The 24,725-nt window shown below is 34.9% G+C and overlaps 5 protein-coding genes across 7 annotated transcripts; 2 read left to right on the top strand and 3 right to left on the bottom strand.

Annotated features, from left to right (window-relative positions):
- Positions 1-110: 110 nt before the first annotated feature.
- Positions 111-3,356, top strand: LOC125222775 (chloroplastic import inner membrane translocase subunit HP30-2-like). The gene is made up of 6 exons (XM_048125578.1): positions 111-558; positions 1,513-1,628; positions 2,413-2,539; positions 2,744-2,892; positions 2,991-3,053; positions 3,122-3,356. Exons 1-6 carry the CDS (start codon positions 265-267, stop codon positions 3,165-3,167), a joined length of 795 nt encoding a protein of 264 aa, XP_047981535.1. The 5' UTR covers positions 111-264; the 3' UTR covers positions 3,168-3,356.
- Positions 3,357-4,066: 710 nt separating this feature from the next.
- On the bottom strand, positions 4,067-4,596 carry LOC125222777 (protein RESPONSE TO LOW SULFUR 3-like). Its single transcript, XM_048125579.1, has one exon. It carries the CDS (start codon positions 4,522-4,524, stop codon positions 4,198-4,200), a length of 327 nt encoding a protein of 108 aa, XP_047981536.1. The 5' UTR covers positions 4,525-4,596; the 3' UTR covers positions 4,067-4,197.
- Positions 4,597-5,682: 1,086 nt separating this feature from the next.
- Positions 5,683-6,137, bottom strand: LOC125218007 (protein RESPONSE TO LOW SULFUR 3-like). Its single transcript, XM_048119599.1, has one exon. The coding sequence runs from the start codon at positions 6,110-6,112 to the stop codon at positions 5,843-5,845; it is 270 nt and encodes an 89-aa protein (XP_047975556.1). The 5' UTR covers positions 6,113-6,137; the 3' UTR covers positions 5,683-5,842.
- Positions 6,138-8,534: 2,397 nt separating this feature from the next.
- LOC125223448 (autophagy-related protein 13a) lies at positions 8,535-13,314 on the top strand. 3 transcript variants are annotated; one of them, XM_048126602.1, is made up of 5 exons: positions 8,535-8,672; positions 9,138-10,690; positions 10,790-10,965; positions 12,241-12,589; positions 13,020-13,314. In XM_048126602.1, exons 2-4 carry the CDS (start codon positions 9,368-9,370, stop codon positions 12,557-12,559), a joined length of 1,818 nt encoding a protein of 605 aa, XP_047982559.1. In that variant the 5' UTR covers positions 8,535-8,672; positions 9,138-9,367; the 3' UTR covers positions 12,560-12,589; positions 13,020-13,314. The 3 variants fall into 3 exon arrangements, with proteins under 3 accessions (XP_047982559.1, XP_047982560.1, XP_047982558.1); XM_048126603.1 differs by having other exon boundaries at positions 13,006-13,314; XM_048126601.1 differs by lacking the exon at positions 13,020-13,314 and having other exon boundaries at positions 12,241-12,747.
- A 1,861-nt stretch (positions 13,315-15,175) lies between these two features.
- Positions 15,176-20,536, bottom strand: LOC125224495 (ABC transporter B family member 19-like). The gene is given in 12 exon segments (XM_048127901.1): positions 15,176-16,294; positions 16,411-16,439; positions 16,441-16,706; positions 16,799-17,226; positions 17,304-17,647; positions 17,981-18,204; positions 18,304-18,617; positions 18,699-18,958; positions 19,041-19,241; positions 19,876-20,051; positions 20,132-20,186; positions 20,288-20,536. Coding segments are annotated over 12 exon segments (3,588 nt in total). The 3' UTR covers positions 15,176-15,252.
- Between the last annotated feature and the right edge of the window lie 4,189 nt (positions 20,537-24,725).

Below are 24,725 nucleotides of genomic sequence, written 5' to 3'. Positions count from 1 at the left end.
GACTTTCTTTTGGGAAAATAAATAATGCATGCATTCCGATTCCGATTTTAGCAATATTACAGTTTTAGGGATCAAAATGAAAATACGAAATAATTACTGTACATTGTTATCCAATTCATTCACAGCTGCTGCCTCCCTAAAAACTGCCAAAAATCTCACAATCCACCAAATTCCTCTCGCAAATTCACCCTAGATTCGAGCGGAAAGCTTTGAGGAATCGGCTAGGCTAAATCTCGAATTCACGTTGAAAGCTAGCAAGGATTCATGGCGGTGGAAATTCCAACCAAGGCCGGCGGATTGATGGTGAATCCTCAGCAGAATCCGGTGGCTTTGGTGCAGGCCAAGCTGAAGGAGGTGGAGTTGAGATTCAAGGGGTGGCTGGCGAAGCAGTCTATCCCGGTCGAGGCCGCCGTCGTCACCGTCACCAGCGCCGCCCAAGGCGCCGCTATTGGCGCCTTCATGGGAACCATCTCCGGCGGAGAGGGGTCCTCGCTCCTCATGCCGCCTCCGAACGCTGCTATTAGTCCAGATGCTATGGCGTCGCTCAAGCAGGCTCAGGTAAACCTAATTTCCTTTTTTTAAAAAAATTAAATAAATAAATGTTGGAGTGTTTGTTGCTTGTTGGTAAGTTTGTTTGATGGTTTTCACGCGTATATTGTTGCTACTGTGTTAATTATTCTGTTTTCCGTGGATTAAGAGATTCGGTTATTGGTGTGTTTGTGAAAATATTGCATTTCCTCATTCTTTTGCAGCTAAATTTATGGTTTTGGTGTTGTTTTATTGCATTATTAAGTTAATTGCTGATTATTTCAGTACATAATGGATTTGTAAGCTAAGGATTAGAGCTCATGGTCTGGATGAATTCTAGTTAGTATTATACTTTTAGGAATTCTAGTAAGTATTATGCTTTTAGGATTAGAGCTCATGGTTTGGAGGAATTTCTAAGTTAATTGCTGATTATTTCAGTACATAAAATAGTGTCGTTGCACAATTTATTGGGTGAGCTTGGAAAGGAGCACAAGAATAGCACTGATTACAATGATAGTCAAAGAATATGCTTTTCATTAAGGACAAAGCATGCTGAGTTGAAAACTAAGACATCCGTCATCTTTAGAAAAATTGAAGCTTTGTATCGCTTCAATTTGCTTGGAACTTGAGTTGAAGATATGACACTGCCGCGCGGATGCGGGAAGATGTTTAGAAGTTATGGTCACATATGAGGTCAGGCTCTAAGTGGGAGATCTAAGATTCTGCTTATTAGGGGTTTTCCATGCTAATAAATAGCCCATCTCATTATAATTGCAGCGACTCCAGACATAGTCTTGAACGTTGACCAATGTGTATTATTTCCCAATCCCCAATATAGGCCAAGCAACTAAACTAGTTAGCAACGAAGGTTCTGATGCCCACTAGGCTTTAGCAAGCTTTTTTAACTAGACTCGTTGTGGTTAAGCAGCTGAGTAGTATGTTTGTGTTAAAGGGTGATGTTTATACCTCATTTTTCACACTCAGGCTCTTGCTGGAGGTCCGTTCGTGCAAGCTCGGAACTTTGCTGTCATGACAGGTGCAAATGCCGGTATTTCGTGTGTCATGAAAAGATTGAGAGGCAAGGATGATGTTCAAACCAGGTATGGATTGGTGGAACTTTGCTGACTTTGTATCTCCATTTCACTTGCAGCTGCAATTGGAAAAACAATTTAAAGTTAGCCTTTTGACAATTGCTGCATAATATTTCAAGCTCAGTTAATTGCCAGATTTGATCTGATCAACACATTAAATTATATTCAAATAAAAGTACGTGCCTTCACCGTCTTCCCTCCTTTGAGGACTCAACGATTTTACTTTGAAAGTGTTTGAGATGCCAATGATGTTTTTGGTGATCAATGTTATGGCGTTTGAGAAAAAGTGTTTTCATTATGAAAACATTAGCAGTTAATATAGTTCTCTAAAGCCTTCAATTTAGATCTATTTAGATTAGATGACTATTTGAATTTTCAGCATGGGTTAGGGGTAAACCTTTATTTTAAAGAGTCATGCTGCATATTTGTAATAATCACCTTCTTTACTGATGATACTCACTCTCAATAAGGAGAATAATGCCTAGAGGCTTTTGATCTGCTTTACTATATAGTGTGCTACGCTGGTGAATTTAGGTTCATTTGAAAATACTTGAGTTATCTCTTACTTCTGTGCAAATTGAAAATTTATCTTTTGGGCTACACACTTAAGCTCCTGCCCATAGCATGAGTCGAAAATTTCAGATTGTTAGCTTAATCATGAGAACTGGGATGAGGGAAATAATTGAATTTGCGCCCTGGATGCTTTCTGGTTAGCTAAACATTTAATTGAGCCCCAATGCTTGTGTTGATCTTGGCTGTTGTGAATGCTAACTTTCTGTATTGCTTACTGTAGTATGGCTGCAGCTTTTGGATCCGGGGCTTTGTTTTCGCTAGTAAGTGGTATGGGTGGCCCGAATCCAGCAGCAAATGCCCTTACATCTGGTCTTTTCTTTGCACTTGTTCAAGGTGGAATTTTCCAGGTGATTTAACTCGATTCTGAGGAACCTGTCCTTGTACACCTGCTATTTATTCTATAACTAGCATTTCGAGTGGGGTATTACTCCTGTATGCTGACTTCGAATTAGGATATCTGTTCATAGATGTAAACAAATCGGATGTCGGCGTTAGGAATCTAAATTTTCACTTATCCAGAGATCTGAGACCCTTTGTAATGGTTTATACAGATTGGGCAGAAGTTTTCACAACCACCTGCTGAAGATTTAAATTATGTGAAAACGAGATCGATGCTGAGCAACCTTGGCCTGCAGAACTATGAGAAGAATTTTAAGAGAGGACTGCTGACAGATACCACACTGCCATTGATAACTGATAGGTAAAAATTCTCAAGTGTCACCAGAATACTCTAGAAATACGAAGTTGGGGCCGTCTTCGCCTAACAACTATGCCATTTCTCCCTGGTAAAAATTTCAGTGCTCTCAGAGATGTGAAAATACCTCCTGGACCAAGATTGCTCATTCTGGAACACATAGAGAGGTAAATCTTAATAACAATTTTGTTGATGTTATAAATTTCAAAGTTGTGATTGTATCTAGTGTTAGCAGGGAGCCCGAGTTCAAAGACAGGCGAAAGGCAAAGGGGCCTCGTTGAAGAACTTCTACAACGACACTACTTGCGAAGGTATTCAATTGCGTTGCTAGAGAATAGTATGTTTTCTAAGAGACAAAGTGAAGGTGAGAATTTTGCTCCATGACAATGTTATGTGGTAGATTTTTTATATTTGGGATCTTAACTTGAAAAAAAATGATTTAATTGAAAGCTTCATCTATTTAATGGTCTCATGATTTGATTCATTTTCACCACATTATAATCTTGTTGGGTGTGGTTTGGTGTGAAATTTGAGACTTTTTGGGCCTAGATTTTTTATTGTTGGTGGGCACTAGAGCGGTAGAGCCTAAATATTTTTCCATTTTTTTCGTCTTCATCTGCGAAAATACAATTTCCAGTAAGCATAAACGAAACAGTTACAAACGTTTTATATTTAAATTTCTTCTAGTTCAAATAGTTAGTTACTCCATCCTAATTATACAGGTTGATTGAAGTTTTGTCGATAGTAAAAATATTATGAAGAAAGGAATTATGCAATACATATTATAAAGGCCATATTTATTTTGACGATCAAAATTAATATTTAAATAAAATAAAATAATTAAATAGAACATATTACTAGTAAATAGTGTATTCGTTTGTAAGTCGATAACAATTCATAAATTACTAAACAAAGATTAAATGAAATCAATGGCATTGAATTCTCCGATTCCAAAAATATGGAGTAAATACAGCACATACACTCACATAGACAACTCACAAATGTGGAGTAAAATACTATATACATAATGCATACAAATTTTTTTTTTTTAAATATTTAAAAAAAATTTATGTCAAATTTTGATTATGTATTGATATACAGGACAAAAAAAAATGAAATTAAAACAAAATATTTTATATAGTCGCTCAATATTAAATTTACCAAATTACACACCTAAAAACATTCGAAAAAACGTCTACGAATCGATAAATTCAAGTAGCTCAACATTTTTATAGCTCAATACAAGAATGTTTCTTACTCAAAAAAAAAAAAAAAAAAAAAAAAAAAAAAAAAAAAAAAAACTAGGAATCGTCATTGAGAAAAGACGCTCGAAAACGACGACGTCCTCTCAAGCATTTCCTTGGCTCCGGAAAGCTGCTCCAGCAGCTCCACGATCCGTGCCCCGTATTCTCGGGCCTGGCCCACCGCCTCCGCCTCGAGGTCGCCGAGCTCCGAGCAGAGGCGCTCCTCCGCCTCCTCCGCCACCCTCAGCCGCTCCATCGCCCGCGCCAGCTCCGCCCTCATTCTCTCCTCCCTCTCGCGGCTCTCCCTGAGCTCCCGCTCCAGCTCCTCGTTCCGCCGCCTCAGCGCTGCCTCGCCTTTCTTCTGCGGCGAGGGAATCGCGATGGTTGGCGCCATTTAATGAGGGAGTGGTTACAAGGGGTGGATGCGTATGCGGTTTCTGTTATTGTAGAAGTGATACGTGCGTGTTGCCTTTTATAGGCGTGGGTTTAAGACCTAAATATGTCTAGGTTCAATGTATCTGGGGTTTTGGATTTGTGAGGTTGCCAGTCGGCTTTGGGTTATCCCTCTAAATAATTTGCCTATTGGTCCCTCGAGTTTCGTCTATTTACAGAGGGCGTTTGACTATTTTTATGTTAAGTGTATTTTATTGTGTGAAATTTTTTAAAAATGAGAATTTTGGGAATTGAATATTATATAAGTTTTCTTGATATCATAAAATATATTACTACTTCGTATCAGTTTATTTTCTTGATATCATAAAATATATTACTACTTCGTATCAGTTAATGATATTGAGTTATAAACAAGTTTTCATGAATCAATGAGCTTATATTGAGTCACTAACTAATGTGTTTCCTGATATCAACTAATATTAATATATTTTTCTTGATATCAACTAATATTAATGTATTTGCGATCTAATATAGTTATAGTTATATACTCTTACTTTTTGAGAAATTCTAAAATGAATTATCTTCTAGTATATATAAATAGGGTAGTGATAAAATGCAAATTTATATATTATTCAAACCCAAAGCTCCTCAACACAGCTTCAACATAGTTTCAACACAATGTAAAATTTCAAGATTTTAATGTCAACACAGTATCAACACAGCATCAATCATTGACTGCTGTTGAAATTCTGTGGATATTTTCCTGCTTTTTTGTGATCTGTTGACATTTTTCAATGGTCTAGATCATAGTTTTAAATTTGTACAATATTTAGAATTTTTATTTGATCACATTCCTTGAAGAATAAATGGAGAATAAATGAAGTAGTAATTGTTAATGAACAATGAGGTTCACTGGATAAATGACTCACCAAGAATGGAATAAACCTTTTTTTTATATAAACATTTATTCTATCTTTATGCCTGTAAGAAAGGGCCATCAAGATTAATTAGGAAAATTTTATTTTTAAAATAAATCAAAAGTGCACCCATTGTAGCGTCCTCAAGAACTTTTTTTTTTTTTTTTTAAATGTATGTCCCATTTGTGGAAGCATCCACCTTTTTTTATAAAAAAAATGGGTAATTCATCAAAACTCAAAAGTAAACAATATACCGATTTATCATCACTCAAACAAAAAGAAATATAAATATTTAAAAAATTAAGAATTCAAAGTTCAAATCGTCATCAAACCACTTTAATACTGTATATGAATAAAATCACAAAAGAATAAAAAATGAATAAAAACCGGCATCATTAATTTTTACTTGCTCAAAAGCTTTTGTGCATGGGACATTTGCTTCATCAACGCCTCGACCTTAGCTCTATATTCTTCCGCATTCTCCACCGCCTCGGCCTCCGCCTCCCCCAGCTGATAGCACAGCCGCTCCTCCCCCTCCTCCGCCACCCGCAGCCGCTCCCGTATGCTCTGCAGCTCTCTTCCCATCTTCTCCTCCCTTTCCAGGCTGCTCTTCAGCTCTTTCTCCATCTTTTCGATTCTCTTTCGCAGCGTTTCTTGCTCTCTTGGATCCATTATGTAATAAATACAGAGGAAAACAATTAAGAGAATGTACGTGGATTTATAGATAAATTAGGTAGACTTTTCTATATATTTCAAGTCTTTTTGTTTGACTTTGATTATATGTTAAATGATGCCGTGTTCTGCATTTTCAAGTCACATTATATAGTAGTAGTAGTAAATAGACTATAGGATTTTATAGATCTAATATTCTCTTGTATTATCACGTGTAATTTTAATTTTTATTATAAATATAAAATTAATAGACTCTAGGATTTTAGAAATATACTAGTAATGGTTTCTAATATTAGAATGTGTAATTTATTTTTTTATTATTTAATAGTATTAAAATGATGATAATAATTATCAAATTTAGGACATAGGATCGTGATTTCAATATAGTTATTAAAATATTAATAACATGAGCATGTCAACACAATTTCATATTTACATTATCCATATATACTATTGACATATTATGATAGACATAACAATATTTTTAAATGATTATTGAATTATATGAAAATTTAATTCAATTTTATCAAATTATTATCATCCAAATACATGGAATTAGGATATCGTTGAAATCAATAAAATTACTTTTAACTTGATGCTATATGTTATGAAAAAAATTATTTGTATTGATATAATTATTTAAATTCAAAGTGTTGATATTAAATTACGAAGTTTCAATTTTTTTTTTATTAAATCATGTATTCATAAGATGATGATATTGTTTGAACATCACCAAAATATATTGTTTTAAACACGATTTAAGATAGATGAGAAAAAAAATATGTTTTATAATTTAATAATGTAATTAAAATGTTATATATCTAATTAGAATTTGATTAAATTTACTGTACGAAACAAGTAATGGTGGAACGGATGAGTCTGTGACTGAAAATTATTATGAAACTGGATTTCCTCTAAATTGATTTATTTATGAAATTTTGATATCTACCTCACACACGTGTGGTTAAATAAAAAACAATATTTCGAATCTTAAGTAACTTGTAAACAAAATAAAAGGACGTTGAGTCCTATTAATTAATACTATGAACGAGACTTTTTTAAGTTTGAATAAAATAAGCGTGTTGGTTGAAATTTTGGCAAACGCACATTGAAATTTTGCCGAAGCAATGAAATAAGCGTGTTGCTTGAAATTCTAGAAACAAAATATGAGTAATTCTTTCTCTCTCAATTATGTATCTAGAAAATAAACTCGAAGCTGTTGAAAAGTTATTCTTATTCATGATCCAAAATAAAATAAAATTAAATTAATTAAAAGAAGATTTTGGGCCCAAATTTTGTTTTAATGAACCACAAGGAAATCCAGTTAGATGGTGGGTCAGCATTAATAAATATTTAAAACATTTAAATGGGCCCAAAAATTATAGGCCTAACACAATTTCCCTCTATAAACTTGGCTTCCCAAAGATATATTACTACTACTGTTATCTCCTAACAAAAATGATACACTTTTATTTTTTTTAAACAAATTATAATTTATTTTTAAAATTAAAACATTAGTATATCAAATTTATAATTTATTGTACTTATCATATAATATAAATCTGCATAAAATATTGTGCAGTCTAAAAAAAATCCTTTTTCTTTGGATAAAAAGAGTATAAATATCTCAAGCTTTAAAATTTTGAAATTTGAGACTTATGACACTACTTGAAAGAATATTAAAATGTTGCATAGTACTACTATTTTGGAAAATTAAGTCTTAAAAGCATTAGTATATTCTTAACATGAACACACTATACATAACTAGCTGAATTATCTGTACCACAATGATTGAATATTTGAATTAGCCTAATTCTCTGTATCTAATTCTGAGATTTTGAATCTTGATTCCTTGTATATTCCTTTAATTAGTATTGGGCCCACTTTAATAAATCATGTTCTATGGATAAGACTCAGTTAGGAAATGTTATTAAAAAGCATGCGAAATCCTTTATACCTGGATTAACATAGTAATTAATACTAATTACGAATACGAAGATATTATAATTCTACATATTTGAATATTCTATTTAAAAAGAATCTATACACTTATTTTTTTTATCTTCAATATTAATGCCTAGGTGTACAATATTTTATCCTTACTCGACTGAGCTGTTATCTAAATTACCATACAAGATTTTTGTCAATTAGTGTAAATATTGAAACACACAAAATATTGGCGATGCATTTTTGGGTGGAATTTTTTCCCAAATAAAATTATACTTTCGATGACGTTATAATTTCTAGTTCATATGGAGTAGTATTCTGATAAATATAAAGTGACGTGACATTGCAATTATTGGATAAACCAGAAGCAATTACTATATAATGTCAACTGAAATCAATCAATGCAATATAAAATTGATAAAAAAATAGATTAATTGCTGTTTAGGGAGGAAGTGCTTAATTAACCTAACTTTTAATGATAAGATTTGAATAAATAAAATCAACACTCCTCTCTCTCTCTCTCTTGCTAGCAGTATACGCAATCTTTCTCTCTCTAAATTACCCAATTTTGATCTCAAACACTCCATTGTTTCAAGGAATCATGCTCTCTCAAGTAAGTAATGTTTGATTTGAACAAATCATTTGAGCTATTCACCGTTTCATTTGTAGAATCTTCAAATACTCTAATTTTGTTTAGCTTTTGGAGTATATTTTGCAACATTATTTCCGTTCAATCAGTTGACGAACTTGAGATTTATGATTGTAGATGCTGGAAAGTAACGCGCTGTTATTAGCTAAGATTATTGATCTATTCCTGATTTTTCTCTATGATTTATATTTCTGCTCCAATTTACTGTTTATACCAAAAATTGAATCTGTAATCTAAAAACATTTTCGAGTAGTTGCTGAATTTCTTGAGCTAATTGATGGATTTTCTGATGCATGAATTGGAAACTTCATCATGCAACATTTTCAGCTGCAAATCCAGTTTTTAGCTTAATTTTTGTTTTCGATTCCAATTTTTTTATTCCTGTTTGATTATATGCTTAATCTATCTACTTATGTGCTATATTTTCAGGTATGCATACAGTATACAGATGCATGCATATGAGAGAGATTGTTTCTGGATCAATATGGGGGAAACTGTTTTACCCAGAAATAATTATTAGATGTTTTAGTTAATTGATCAGTTTTGTAAAAAAAATTGGATTTTTTTTATTGTATATTTGTGTTGGCAGTAGGAATCTAGGGTTAGACTTTGTTTTTTTAGGGGGGGGATATTGGGTCAGATTTGGTTCAAATAAAGAAATGGATTTGCACAGCTATCCTCATGGTGAACATGGAAGGTTTGAGCAAATATTCAATCAGTTTCTTCTAAAGAGCTTGCACATTATTTTGGATTCAAGGGTTCCAATGAACCGGCCGCCTAGCCGGGGAGGCGAAATAAGAAAGAGCGACAGATGGTTTAATTTAGTGCTGGGGGATCGCCCTGCAGCTATGGATAGCTTAAGTTTTTGGAATAGAAGTTTGATGGAACCTATGGTGATTGATATTATACTCGTGCAAGAGTCAAGTTACTCTTTGTCAGAGCACGATTCTCGCTCCACTCTGGCCACGGAGATGCCTGCTGAGACAGTTATAGAGAGGTGGGTGGTTCAGTATGAGCATCAGAGGTCAATGGCTCCTCAAATCGGTGATGCCTTTTATAAGAAGACATACAAGAAATCAATAATCCTATTGCGCTCGGTTTATTCAATGCTGAGACTCCTTCCTGCATATAAGGCCTTCCGGAAACAACAGTCATTTAAACAGAATTGTGGCTTTGAGATCAATTACAAGATCTGCTCCTTCGGTTCTCCATTGTTGAGATCAGAGGAAGAATCAATGAAGAACTATTCTTTTATTCCTATTGACGCCCAACAAGGTCGCCTATCTGTATCTGTGATGTACCGTAAAGATCTATCTGACTTTAATCTAGATTCTTGTGTATCGCACCCTATTGAGATCATTTCGGATTACGTAGGTAGCCCTCTTACTGACCCTATGAGGGCATTTCCTTGTACCTCTTCTGAGAAGGGTCATTCTATATCCTTCCAGACAAGAGGGAGGCAATCAGCTCCTCCATCACCATTTCAACGGCCTCACAGCTGGTCCAGTGGTCTCCAAAGGGAGCTTTCATCACAACAGAGCCAACCATATAGTGCATCTCCACCATTATATCGCTCACCGTACGAGTATTCATCTTCTCCTACTGAGGCATACATCCAAAGAAATCAAAACCAAAGGTTCACTGCTAATCAGAAAGCACCCTGTGATGAAATACTCTCTCCTCCATTCTCATCATCTCCTTCTCCATCTCCCCCTACAAAGAGCGTAATTCCTTTTCATAATCGGCGTCATCCAGAAACTGCTCCAATGAGTATTCCTCATCCGATGATAGCTAGAAGTCCTAGATACCTTTCTCCCAATTTGTCCGACCCGAATAGGAATTCTCTTCCACCCCTATCCCCGAGAAACACCAAGTACGACTCGTCATCTCATGAATCACCATCTGGAATAAGGTCAATAAGGAGACTAGATTCAACCAGAACTGGAGAAATGAGCAACACTCCAACTAATGCTGGTCCTAAGGTAGGTTTTGACGAGTGTGGCTAATGATTACTAATTCTTGTTGTTTATTGTTCTTTTCCTTAATGTTTGAGCTAATTTACACATGTCTGAATTATATAGTTGTCTCGAGACTCAAAAGAGGACTCTGGACGGTTTTCAAGTTTGCTGTCTTCAAGTAGTTCTCCACGTGTTGGGTTATCGAGGACCTCTAGTCGATTGTCTTTCCAGGATGACTTTGGTGATTGTGACTGTCCATTTATTGTTGATGACGTAGATCCTCCTGATAACCAAACAAGGTAATTTCCACTTTCCATCTTGAACATGTCATCAAATGATTGAAATCAGAACTTTCATTCAAAGCATGTAGTGCAAAAGAATGTGGCATGACTGGCGTCTTGTCTTGTAGCTCGTACCTCTTACATAGGCTCGATTACTTTTGTCGACAACCATATTTATGACTACATAGGGCTCCACATATAACTCCACTGGTATACTTAATTTTAAAGTCATTATCCACCTATAATATTTTCCATCACTGTTATTTTGCAAGCTTGATTTAGTCTTTTCTTAAGATTAATTTGCGTAATATTCATGAATCATCCATGCCAAACAATCAAGCTCGCCAGAGTATATATGTAGGGTTACTGTCTTTCTTGATAATTCCAAATTATTTTAGGATTTCTTTCTATTTGTGTTAATTCATCAAATTAAGTTTATAAAGGCCCTAGCTATTGCCACTTTTGTTGGATCGTCTGTCCTATTTTCTATTGATTTCTGGCGCATTGTATCTTTGCTGTTCTCATGAGAGAAAACATATAAGTCAAAGGCAAAGCTGAAACTATCAAAACTTTTGAGATTTGACTCTTCCTCAAAGTGCATAATAAAAACAAGTGATGGTGTCGCTAGCATGGTTGCCATGGAATGTTTTATCTGATTCACCAACACTTTTTGTGTAATATTTTGTTTTGTGCGATTCGTGTCTGCTCGTGCACATTATGTGAAAATGTGTGTATTATACTGAATTTCTCTCCCACTTTGATTATCTTTGCGACTTTCCAGCTTCTGCAGAGATTGCTTTTCTCTCTCCTAATTATTGCAGTGATTTTCTTATGTGTTACATTACATGGTCTGGCTTCGTTCTATTTCCATAAAAGAGATTATTCAGTTCTGCTAGACTATGTGTTTTAGTCAGAAAATAAATATGCCAGTTTATTAGTTTTATGTCAAGTTAACTGCAGAGGAACATTCTTTGACACTTATGGCTTTTACAGTTCCAACCCTTTGATAGTGGCCATGTTCCAACCCTTTGATAGTGGCCATTTCGTCATTGTTTTTTATTTTTTGACCAATCGATACACAACTTTGATGGAAGAAAAATCAACTTAATCCATGTCCCATTTGATGTGTGCATATCAACTCAATTTCTACAAAATTCACAGATGAAAATGGCATCTTTCATTTTGTTTTTGCTATTAATTCTTGTTTATAACAAGCTAATCTGTCCACATGCTTCTCTATTTGATGTTAGCTGTGAATTTGCTGAAATCATTCAAATTTCTTTATTCATACAGTTCAAATCTCGGTGCAAGAAACTGTTCAGAAGTTTCTTCACTAGCACCCTCAACAATGAAGAAATCGCAGGATGCTGCTGTTGGTGCCCTCGTTCACATGCTGAAGACAGCTCCGCCTCTCCGCCAAGAATCCTGCTACTACAACACTCAGTCATCTAAGACTGAGTTCGAGGGAGAAGTTGGAGCTGCTTCCGAGTTTTTCAAGCCTCGAAAAGCATCAGATGCCTTTGAAGAACTCAAGGTTTACAGACAAATGAAAGATTTGCTACTTTCCAAGAGCTCAGCTCATCTGGTCAGCAAGGAAAAAACCGAGTTCTAACCACCTTTGTGTTGTATCATTATTTTCTAGGTAAGGTAGCTTCTACAATTGATTAATTTCCTTCTTTAGACAATCGATTTGAACTAATTATCCAGATTCCAGAAACAGTAAGTGAGTTATGTACATAGGAACTTACATCGAAACAATTCTTGATTTCTTAACCGAAAACCCCTGAAAGTTCATTTCCATTTATGCTTGATTCAGTATTTTAAAGCTGCATCTTTACTTTTCATGAAATCGGGTATCGTTGCAGCTCAGGTTGGGATTGGGTTCTAACTTAGCTTTGGCCACGACAAATGTTGTCGTAGGTTTTGTGATGGCTCGGGGGGGCTTGTTCTTGCTATCATTGGTTTCTTTCTTGTGTTTTGAAGCTTAGAGTCTTGGCCTGATGACTCAATTGCCATACTCTCGAGTTTTAAAGTCGTTCTTTTTATTCTGTTTTGAAGCGTGTGCGTTGCAGGTGTTCAATCTAGTACTCTCGAGTTTTGAATCCTGGCATGAGTCGGAGCCAGGATAGATTTCTTGCGAGGTGTATTTGATTTTCCAAGATTTGGATGTGGCATGGCACTTGGATTATTGGATTGGAGTTTTTCAATAGATCATGAAAATATAGTGGTGCAATAATTTTCAACTTTATAAATGTTCAAAATTGCAAGTATTCATAGAATCACATATGTAAATGCAGCCAATTTGGCAAGTTGTGTGACATAATTTACTAACAATATTGAAAAACAATGAAAATATGATTAATGCAATTGAAATGGACCAGGAATAATACACCTGAGACCTGTGGTCACTTCAAACTTTTGCAATAAACTTGTACTACTATTCTTTAAATTGGTTATTGTACCAAAATTCAAAAAGTTAAATTATCTGCAAATAGAATGCTGAAGTAACTTTTTTTTAATAAAATGCAATAATAAAAGAAAATGGGGTGGGTTATTTGAGGTAAAATAAAATGCAATAATGTGATATTTTTAGTTTAATAACGTTCATAAGCAGAAAATCTACAATAATTAATCTCACATACAAATAATTAATTGCGCATGAATCCGTTACTGCTACAGTGCTACTCGAAATATTTTCCTATTTTTTGAATAAAATTTTCCTGTTAATTTTAAGTGAGATTTAAGTATTCTGTCAGTTGACTTATTTTTCTTTGATTTGGATGTTAACATATTGTTCTTATAATTTACGAGTAATAATCTAGAGAAAAATACAAATAAAATATGACTAATATAATACGGGAAAAACGGCGGGAGAGGTATATATAGAGCGATCGTCCCACCTATAAAAGCCGAACCTCCAGCGCCTACGTACCTTCGGCAGATTCAAAGCTCCAAAACAAGTAGTACAAAGAGATTGTTTCGATCTCGAAATTCTCCGACGGTGAGTTTTGGCTTGATCTCTTTGTAATTACTGCTTCGCGAGAGTATATTCTTAGTTTTTCTTGTTGGCGGAATTTCTACTCATTATCATATTAGTGCGTGTGCATTTCTGCAGATTTTCAAGCGTGGCAAGTATAATTCGGAGAACATTTTGATTTCACTCCATCCGCATCAAGTCGTAAGCAATTTGCAATTTATCACTTGTTCATTTATGTCAAGCGATTTATTTTGCCTTTTCACGCTTGTTTTGGTTAGCTTTGCTGGTTTGTGGTTTTCGTTCGGTGAATAAAGGCCTCAGCTGCTTTATGTTGATCTAGGAATATCATGCATTTGTCGCTACTGTTAATCTGTCTAGTTTCCGAGTTGCATCCTTCTCTACAGCTTATTGACAGTGTGTAATTGCTGTGTTTATTTACTAGTAGTACTATATTTTTGTACATTTTTTAATAATTGCTTGAATGTTACTGTAATTCTGTAGCTTTTTCTTCCGATTTGATTTTGCATAATGGCGATAGGAGATCATGAAACTAGACACATAGAATCAGCAGAATGGGCTGCAGAGAGGTTAGCGTATAGAGAAGATGAACAGTATGTGAAATGAGCCTTGATCTATTGTAGACTTGCAGTTGCGATATTTGGACAAGGGGAATGGTGTAACTCATAATACATGGGAAAAAAGGTATACCAAAATACGGTAGCGTTTCTTCTGTATTAGGCATGAACTTCTAATTAGGAGATTCACTGGTGAAGATTGGTTTTCAAGTACTGCTCATGTTTTATTCTGTTTTCTATTGAAGATGGGTACAAGAAGAAGTCAGGGAAATACTGTTTTCAAAGTATCATGCATTAAAATTAATCTTCCTATATTATTGATAAGCCTTTCTTGATTATTTGCAACAGATGATCAGCAACAGCAAGTAATACACCTATTTCTAGCAGAAACCTGAAGATTGCAGAGCATGTGTAGTATTTGAGAGTACAGGTATTTAATATCTTCACTACACCTCAAATGCACAACATGCCCTGCACATGGAATTATTCTCAAATGGATGGGAAAGTGAGATTCTAACACAGGGTATCGTGTTTGGCATGACTGTTAAAAGAAGGCTAAGTCTAAAAAACTTAAGTTAGAGAAGACATCATACTAAGAAGTACAAGTATCTACTATAAGAAGTAGTTACATTCACTTTATGTGCAGGTTGAAGATATCTTGAAACGTGGACAAAATAATTTGACAGTCTTTAGAACAGTTAATGAGTAACGATCCACTCTGAATTCCGTATAATCAATACAAATGTAGACTCTTCAATTTCCTGCAAAACTCTGGTGCCTATAAAGTTTCGAGTAGACTCCCTCACTTGCTGTAACAAGGTTTGCGTGGGTGCCCATTTCAACAACTTTCCCCTTGTCCATAACAAATATGGTGTCCGAGTTGATTACAGTTGAAAGCCTGTGTGCAACTGTAATATTTGTTGTATTCTGTTTCAGTGACTCCAGAGCATTGATGACAGCCCTTTCAGACTCGGCATCAAGTGCACTTGTGGCTTCATCGAGAAGCATTATCGCTGGCTTTTTCAGCAGAACCCTTGCAATTGCTATCCGTTGCTTCTGTCCACCCGAAAGTTGGCATCCCTTTTCCCCAACTGACGTGTCGTATCCCCTTGGTAGATTGCTAATCACTTCATGGATGTTGGCCTCCATAGCTGCCTGTATCACTTCAGCTTCGGAAGCACCTTCATTTCCATAGCATATGTTTTCTCTGATTGAGAAGCTGAATAGAAGTGGCTCCTGCTGCACCAAGCCAATCTGTGCTCTCAGAACTTTCAGGTTGTAACTCTTCACATTTTTCCAGTCAATTAGTACCGCTCCTTCGTTCACATCATAAAATCTGAGTAGAAGTGCTAGAATAGAAGATTTCCCTGCTCCACTTGGTCCAACCAGAGCAACTTTTGATCCAGCTTCAATTGTCAAGTTGAAGTTGTCGAGTATAATCATATCTGGTCTGGAGGGGTAAGTGAAACTCACATTTGAAAATTCAATATCCCCCTTAATGCTTTTACGAGGTGGTTGCTTAGGCTCGTCTGGCTCAATCTCAGTCTGTCGGTCAAGGGTATGGAATGCTGGGGTCAGAATACTGATAGCAGAGAAAACAGTAGGTATCAATGTCCACAATTCTGTGATTGACGGAACTGTGAGTGAAAATATCTGGTACGATCTTATTCCGTTCTCAAAGGAAGATTGTCCTCTCTTAACGAGGATAGTTGTATACCATAATGCAACAGCATGAGCTATATTCCACAAGCAAAGTGATACACCTTGAATGATCCCATATTTGATGCTTTGTGTCCTGCACTTTGCCAGTGGCTTCTTTAAAGAAACCTTGGCCTTTTCAAGCACATGATCTTCCAGGCAAAAAGATGCAACAGTTTTTATGTTGGATGTTGATTCAGAAGCAAGGGAAACCAGTTCTGAATAAGCAGCATTGCTGCCGCTTGAGAATCCTTTTGCAGACTTGGCTTGAATCAGTCCACCGATAAAGTGGCAGGGCATCACGGCCCAAGCAACTAGGCCCATTCTCCAGTTGACTCTGATGCTGACTACCGTTGCAATCAGTATGGAGGAGATGCATTGAACAATAACGGACATACGGTCAGATATGATTGTTTTGACTGTTGCTGTTTCGTTGATAACCTGTGATGTAACTGATCCTACACTGTTTTGAGGCTTCTCAAACCAGGCCAGCTCATTTCGTAGTATAGCTGCAAAATTGTTGGTTTGTAAGAATTGGTTGTCATAGAAGTTATCAAGCTGGTGCTGTAGAGGTCAAATACAGTTGGCATTAAAATGATACCTGAATATAATGCTTGTCTGAGGTTCGTCATGGCCTGCTCCCCAATCAAGCCATAGAAATAATGTTGCACAGTATGGGCAAAGCATGACAAAAATCCTATACACGCAAAAAGGATCGAGTACTTCCCTACTCTGCTTTCTGAATTATCTTTATAGTATGCAACTCCTATTGTTATGATGAAGTACCCAAAGACTGGTTTAGAGATTCCTGCAAGAGCAGCTCCACAAGAGCCAATAAAAATCTTTACAATCTCTCTCTTCCTTAAGCCAAACCAGATTCTGTAGAATACTGCCCTTTCCTTCCTTTCTTTGAGATCTTCTTTATTGGGAGAAAGTTGTGGAGTTCTGTTGGCTTCCCTAGATTCATCAGGGAAGTGAGATGAAGCATCAGTATATATACTTGCTAAATCTTCCATTGGGTCCTCTACTCTGTAAAGTGAACAATTATATGTTATTCCAAGTCTATCAATGCTATGCAATTGGGTAAGTAGTTTTGATTAGCCAACCTTGCATCACTATCTTGGCTGAGATTCTGCATTTCAAACAAGCTACGGTAAAAATTGTTGCTAGTCAGCAAGTGAGGATGTGGTCCTGTCTCTGTAACTACTCCATTTTCTACCACAGCAATCATATCTGCATTAACAATGGTGGATAATCTGTGTGCTATCAAAATTACTGTCCTTCCTTGCATTGCTGTCTCGAGAGCTGCTTGAACTAGCTTTTCTGATTCTGTATCAAGGGCGCTGGTGGCCTCATCTAGTAAAAGAATTGGAGGATTCTTTAGGATGGCCCGTGCTATTGCTATTCTCTGCTTCTGTCCACCTGATAACTGGACACCCCTTTGTCCGACCTAATGAAAAAGAGGAATCCTCTTCATGATACGTGAAATTTACAAATTTGAAATTGAGAGGATATTATCTTTCATGACTGAGACAAAAATATTGCAGGTGTTTACGAACAGCGTATAATGACATGTCCTAGGAAGCATGCTGCAAAACTATATGGCCCTTAGGCTATTAGTTATTTAATTGATTACTTTGTTGTATATGTATCAACTCAGTGTTCTTCCCTTGCTATCTTCACCAGACTAACCCAGAGACGAGTCTATTGTTTTCTATTCTCAACAATATTCATTATGTGATAAACTGTATTTATCATACTAAATTTTAGGGACTTATCTGACCTCAGTGAAGTATTGATTTGGAAAATCACATATAAAAGAGTGTGCATTTGCCATTTGAGCTGCTTTCTGGAGTTGACTCTCATCTGCTTCCCAGTTTCCTGCCTGAATGTTCTCCTTGATGTTACCAGAAAAAAGTGATGGCTCCTGTGAAACTACTCCGATGTTTCTCCTGAGGAACTTCAGATCGAGATCCTTGATGTTGTAGTTGTCAATGAGAATAGAACCTGAGAGATACCAAATCAATTAGACTCCTGATTTCTTAACCAATGTATGTTTTCTCTTGCTATGTACAGGAAAAGGAATTCAGCATAGGAAAAGTCTACCTTCTATTGGGTCATAGAATCTTGTTATCAGTGACATGATGGTGCTCTTGCCACATCCGCTACTTCCAACGAATGCAACCACCTTTCCTGCTGGGATCGATAATGAAAATCCTCGAAGAATTGGAGTATTCATCCTGGATGGATATGCAAAGTGCACATCGTTTATACATATGCTCCCTTTGATGGCATCCAGTTCTTTTCCCTCGTGGTTTGTGCATATCATTGGCTTTCTTTCAATCACTTGAAAAACTTCCTGCCCTGCTGCTTTTGCTTGATTGAAGAGTTGCATGTCTGGTGCAGCATATGTGAGGGATCTGAGAATCGAAAAGTTGAAAATGTTTGTAATAAGTGAGATGTACTTAACACAAGATACAATATGGTGATGGTTTTCTTACATAGCACCAAAAAGAATGCTCATGACAGCAGCAATAACATCTCCTCCAAGTGCTCTCCCGGCTGTCACAACAACAGCTCCAACCCACACAATAAGAGCCCAAGAACAGAATGTCACAACTTGGAACAGTCCTGTCCCAAATCCTTTCACAAATGCTTCTGTCCTGCTTATTCCCAGCTGCTTCTGTAAACTTTCCGAGAAAGATCTGATTGCTGAATTCTCTCCAACAAATGCAAACACAGTCTTGATGTGGGAAATTGTCTGTCAAACACAGCCTCAGGTTGTTTTAATGATTGAACTTGGCAAAATGAGCAATATGTTATGATTTCATGATTCTCTATACCTGTTCCACCATTGCAGTGGCCTCCGATAGATATACCATTCTTGTTGCTGAAACGGCATTCATCTTCTTCGTATAAGTAGCCCCGATTACGAGAATCATGGGGACAACAAATATTGCTAGAAGTGACACTTCCCAGCAGGCTATGAATGCAATCAAGACGCCAGAGAAGAAGGTAGCGAAGCATGATATGAAATGCCCCAACTGTCAGCCACAGATAATGGTGAGTTAAAATCAGATCATACATCTATTTGCAGTTCTAATGTGGTCAACATTCTACAGAACCTATATAGTATGATTGTGAAAATCATAAGCAGGTCTGAGTAATTAAATAGTACTTCTCTTTATTTATAATCAACAGTTGTTTTCTTGGACTTGTCATCTAGCAACAAATATAATCAAATATCTATATCGTCTCAGAATCATCTCAATATTTATGTTTGATCCATGTATGATGTACTTTGTGGACCCAGAGAAAAAAATACATGTGCAAAGTTTTCGAACAAATATTATAAGGATTTGCATAAGACAATAGCAGATCGACTAAACCAATTTATTCTCAGTACAGTACTGAAGTCTTTGTCCTTTCTATGCGTTTTTTACAATTTATAGTCTTTTATTCTAGGATATTCTAACATGATGCCATCTAATTTTTTATTTAATTAATCAAGAGGATTTTGGCAGTATATTATCCTAGTACTTCTGAGAGCATACTGTAGGAAATGCTTCTGCCTAGACTAAGGTCACAGTCATGCATGAGGATTTTCATAGTCGTTCAACTCAGTAAATTTATGTGTAGCTTTTTAATATTTGCAATGAAAGATGATTTAGTAGCTACCTTTTCTCCGATGGCATCTTGGATGACGAACATATGGCTACTGATACCAGTGATTATCTTTCCGCTTGTTAAGTCAGTATCAAATGCTCCAATCTCTTGGCTAAGTACAGCTTTTAGGAAAGATAATCTTATGCGACGTACTTGTCTTTCACTTGCATACATCCAGCATCCTATCTCTGCATTCAGATTTTTGGAGCATTTGAGCACAAAAAGATCATAGTAAAACTTTTTCTGCAGAACTGCCTTGTAAAAGTACCTAGAATTCCAGCTGGAAATGTCGCGAAAGCCATGTACCACACGTATGGAACGACCTGATCGAGCAGAATAGATATATCAGTGTCAGACTTAATGTTAACTGGTAACTTGCACGGATCACATACTCTAAAACAATTATATTTATACTTGTACTTACCTTAAAAAGTGCCTTAACCATTTCATCAGTATTGTTGATGTTTTTACCAAAGGCATCAAGGGCTTTTCCCAGCAGGAAATACCCTACAGGCTGCGCGAGGCCGTGGACAATGGCTCCCAAGGTGCCCAGAGCCATCAAAATCCAGTCCACCTTATCTGCTTGGCTCAAAAGCTTGTAAAATGGCAAGGTTAGTGGCTTATCATCCTTTTCCGACGTGCCTGCTTCGTCTATAATCTCCGCACTATGCATAGTTTTTTGAAGTTTGTTTGAGAGTCACTGAGCTTTGCTAGTTTGCATGCAAATTTCTCTCGTTTGTCTGATTCATTTCACCTATCTGACTTATTAATGTTTTATAATTACTAGATTGCAAAGAATATTTTCTGAATATGCTTGTAAGTATTGTAGTATAGTAATTTGTCATATGTGAATGACATGTCCCTTTTTCCCACTTTGATGACACCCCCAATTCATATTTGGTAGCTGCTAAGTTGCAAAAGGACAGCACATAACAAACAAGAGAGTTCTTAGTTTACTAGATCATGACAAGAGAGCTCTTAGTTTACTAGATCATGCGGTTTGAATCGGCGTTGGGAATAAGAATCCACACCCCCCATGTATTTGGACTGATTGGCAGAGAACCTTGTTTGTACACCAATGTTAGATTTTACGGGGCTAGGTACGGTCTCATTCATTGAAGCGCACATGATACGTAAAGGGGAGACCAACCAAACTCTTGTGAGGTCCCCTTCATGTATCAGGTACGCTTCAACATAGCTCACGTAAAATCGTACAAGCAACACTAGCCCATTCCCACATTAAACTGGAACCTTGGGATTCTAGGCGTTTTCTGGTGAAATCAAGCATTTTATATAGTTCATCTGTGACCATTTTCCTAGTTGATAGTATCTGGTTTGGAATGTGCAAATCATCATATCTTATTATTATTTGCAGTTTTTATGTGTGTGATTAATTTGGAATGCCATTCACAACTTTGATGCTACTCTTAGTCTTGATATTCATATCAAAGATTAAAAAAACTTACTTTTTTTAATTGAACCTTGAGATTCTTGCCATTTTTCTATGAAGCCAAGCATTCTACATAGTTCATCTGTGATCATTTTCCTAATTGATAGTATCTGATTTGAAATATGCAAATCATTATGTCATATTACTATTATTTTGCAGATTCTTACGTGTATGATTAATTTAGAGTATGCCTTAGTCTTTATCATGCTGGAAACTATTCATACCTAAGTTTAAAAATATAAATCTGTATATGAATATAGTAATTTCCAGCAATTATCAGTGATAATTGCTGGATAATTGCTGGAAATTACTATATTCGTATACAAAATTGTATTTTTCACATGACTTTAAAACAAGTAACTTTATTTACATCCATGGTATTTTCAATAGTAAAATTATGTCGTTCCTTTAATTAAACGACATCATTACATCTTGCAAAATAAATTAAAGAATTTGGGGATCTTCTAATTAAAATAAAATTAGATGTAATTTCAGTGTTTTAAAATATAGTGAAAATACGTTGTATTCATTAATTCACCATATTTATTTGCTGTTTATCTTCTAATATGACTCTATCAAGTTCGTTCTTTCAATATTGTGATATACTACTACTACTAGTATTTTTGGCCATACCTTTTTACCTTTTCCCGCATCTTGGATAAGGAGACACATAATCCATCCCATGACTTGCACCATTATCTTTTCTTCTTTTTCTTCTTTTTTTTATTTGAAGTTAAGATATCTTACAGTATTTGTTTTGTGGGACTATATACATATGTATTAATTTATGAAATAATAATAATTCATCAGAAGAAGGTGACGACTACGACCTAAACATCAACAAGCAGTGATGGTAGGAATAAAATTTAATTTTAGGCTCCAATAATAAATTCATAGTGAGTAATAGTACTAGTACAACACTGGTTCAGCGGCTAGCAGTTGGCAATTATGAATTTTCATTTATATTGCATTTATTCTGAAACTATATATAAATTCTGCCCATAAATTGTACTCCTACCACCCTATTTTAAAGACAACGAATAGCAAACATGTTATGGTTGGTTTATTTGATGAAGTGCATGTACAAAATTAACAGAGTTTTTTTTTTAAGCACAAGACTGAAGAATGTGATATTTAGGAGTAAGTTAAAAGTGAAGAGTGAATAAAGTAGATTGTTAAAGAATTAATTTTTGTAAAGAATTATTTTTTGAGAGATTAAAGAATTATTTTTTGTAAAAAGGAGAAATGACTTATTTAGTTTTAGATATTTCGAAAAGGAATACAATTAATTTGAGACGGATGAAATATAAATATGATAATATTAATATTTTTTCAGTTGGATAGAATAATTTCCCAGCCAATATATTATACACATCATTGTCATTAATATACATTTTTAGTAGATGCGACGTGGTTTTATGCTGAAACAGTGAAACCACACAAGTAAACATCAACCTTTTATTCAATTTTGCAATTCTAAATTTGCGAAACCATATTACAAATATAATGTAAATAGTTGCTGCATTTCTTCTAAATAAATGAAAAAAGAATATGAAACTTTTACCTAAGTAGTGGAGTACTAGTAAGTATAATAGTGACGTCAACTTCCAATTATGTCGACACACATTACCATTACCATTACCATTACCATCTACTTAATTGAACAAATGATATAAAGTCGTTTAGAGCAATATTAATACAATCAGTAAAAATATACTATAGGACAAATAAATTGACTAATAATATTCATAATAAATTATTTAATATTGTATTGACTAATTAACCTTTACGTTGAAAATAATACTATGTGTTAGCCTATGGAGTAAATGATTATTAATGCCTAATCACCCTTGATTTTATACATAAAGACAAAAAAAAATTGTGGTTTGTTTTGTACGCATGCATAAAAACGTTAGGTAGCATAGAGTTTCCTAATAATTTTAGCGTTAAATACAAAGATTTATTGTGCAAATGCAGAAAAGACATGTTTGTTATTAATACACTTCCTTGTCAAGTTTCGATCCGATCGTATTAGTAATTAACTGGGATATTGATAGTAAATAATTTTCTAATTTGTCATCATGATTCAACCTTTTCTTGCTTTATTACGAGGTTGCCTCTTAATATTAGATTAATGTTTCATTTTGTTTTATGTAGTAGCAAAGATGGTTATTTTATTATTCACGTCTCGTTACATTACAAAATATCTATTTGTGTATATTGATTATCTCAATAGACTTAGTACATGATTATGAGTATCAATTATTTCTTGGACCATTGAAATATGTTCCCTTAGCATAAAATGATATCCACTTATCTCTTATAAGAAATAATAATATTTTATTCATCAAAAAAGAGAAAATATTTTTTTTCTTAGGTTTATATTTTCCAGGCGACCCATTCTTTGATGACAGACGTATTATATCTCTTTTAATTTCAAATTTTCAATTGTTTTAGGGGATATTATAGTTTTAAATTAAAATGTCACTTTCTTGAATTTCTTAATTTTTTATTTCATCGTTTTCATTTTTGTTTCTTTTCCATTTTTCAATTTTGTTCGGCTGCGTTTTAGTGATGGCCGGTATTAAGTATTCTTTGTTGATTTCTATTTATAAATATATTGCTTTATCCTTTCTTAATGCTTCGTTCATACTAATCATACCTCGGAAATTTAAACCTAAAAAACAAATATCATTTCTCCATTTTGATGAATAAAATATTATTATTTCTTATAAGCGATAAAAGGATAACATTCTATGCGTGGTATGAATAAAATATCTATTAATTCTTTATTAGGGAAATGGAAATTAATTGCAAAATATCTATGCGTGGTATGAATATAGTAATTTATTACCATGCATATGTACTGGAAAATTTTTATATGGATGAACAAAGTTGAAATTAGTCTACTAATTTAGCTACACATCTTTATCTGATGTTGACGATGAAAAATTGAAAATTACGCAATCCAATAGCGTACAAATTTTAAAGCTGGCGGTCCAAGTTGAGAGAAAGGCGGGCCACCTCTCCTGTAAAACGTGATGCTTTTAACCAAAGATCCATTTTATCTTTTTATAATTTATGTGACACACAAATATACTCCATTTATATGAAAATGTAAATAATAGAATCGTTATAGATAATAAAACATTATATTTGCCACACAAATATATTTATAAATCTCCATATTTCGATTTGGGCAAAACATATTTAAAAATCTCCATATTTCGATTTTTTTGCATTCATAGATTTTTTAACAATTTTTTTTCATTTTAATCAGTTTTTAACTTCAAGACTTTTATACTTAGGCCATGTTTGGTAGGGGTGATAACTTATCTACGGATGAAAATTCATCAATTGTTCATGAATTTCTGTCCCTAGATGAGTTATCACTCCTACCAAACATATCATT

The sequence above is a fragment of the Salvia hispanica genome, chromosome 4 (genome assembly GCF_023119035.1).
Source record: "Salvia hispanica cultivar TCC Black 2014 chromosome 4, UniMelb_Shisp_WGS_1.0, whole genome shotgun sequence".
Lineage (NCBI taxonomy): Eukaryota > Viridiplantae > Streptophyta > Magnoliopsida > Lamiales > Lamiaceae > Salvia > Salvia hispanica.
The sequence above is the reverse complement of the archived record's forward strand: the minus strand, read 5'-3'. Positions and strand labels throughout refer to the sequence as shown.

What these genes read in the sequence shown, in the direction of transcription:
- LOC125222775 (XM_048125578.1), top strand. Translation starts at nt 265, where the DNA reads ATGGCGGTGGAAATTCCAACCAAGGCCGGCGGATTGATGGTGAATCCT. An exon ending in CGTCGCTCAAGCAGGCTCAG is followed by an intron (nt 559 to 1,512) that starts GTAAACCTAATT and finishes TTTCACACTCAG; the next exon opens with GCTCTTGCTGGAGGTCCGTT. An exon ending in TTCAAGGTGGAATTTTCCAG is followed by an intron (nt 2,540 to 2,743) that starts GTGATTTAACTC and finishes TGGTTTATACAG; the next exon opens with ATTGGGCAGAAGTTTTCACA.
- LOC125222777 (XM_048125579.1), bottom strand. Translation starts at nt 4,524, where the DNA reads ATGGCGCCAACCATCGCGATTCCCTCGCCGCAGAAGAAAGGCGAGGCA.
- LOC125218007 (XM_048119599.1), bottom strand. Translation starts at nt 6,112, where the DNA reads ATGGATCCAAGAGAGCAAGAAACGCTGCGAAAGAGAATCGAAAAGATG.
- LOC125223448 (XM_048126602.1), top strand. Translation starts at nt 9,368, where the DNA reads ATGGATTTGCACAGCTATCCTCATGGTGAACATGGAAGGTTTGAGCAA. An exon ending in CAACTAATGCTGGTCCTAAG is followed by an intron (nt 10,691 to 10,789) that starts GTAGGTTTTGAC and finishes TGAATTATATAG; the next exon opens with TTGTCTCGAGACTCAAAAGA. An exon ending in CCTCCTGATAACCAAACAAG is followed by an intron (nt 10,966 to 12,240) that starts GTAATTTCCACT and finishes TTATTCATACAG; the next exon opens with TTCAAATCTCGGTGCAAGAA.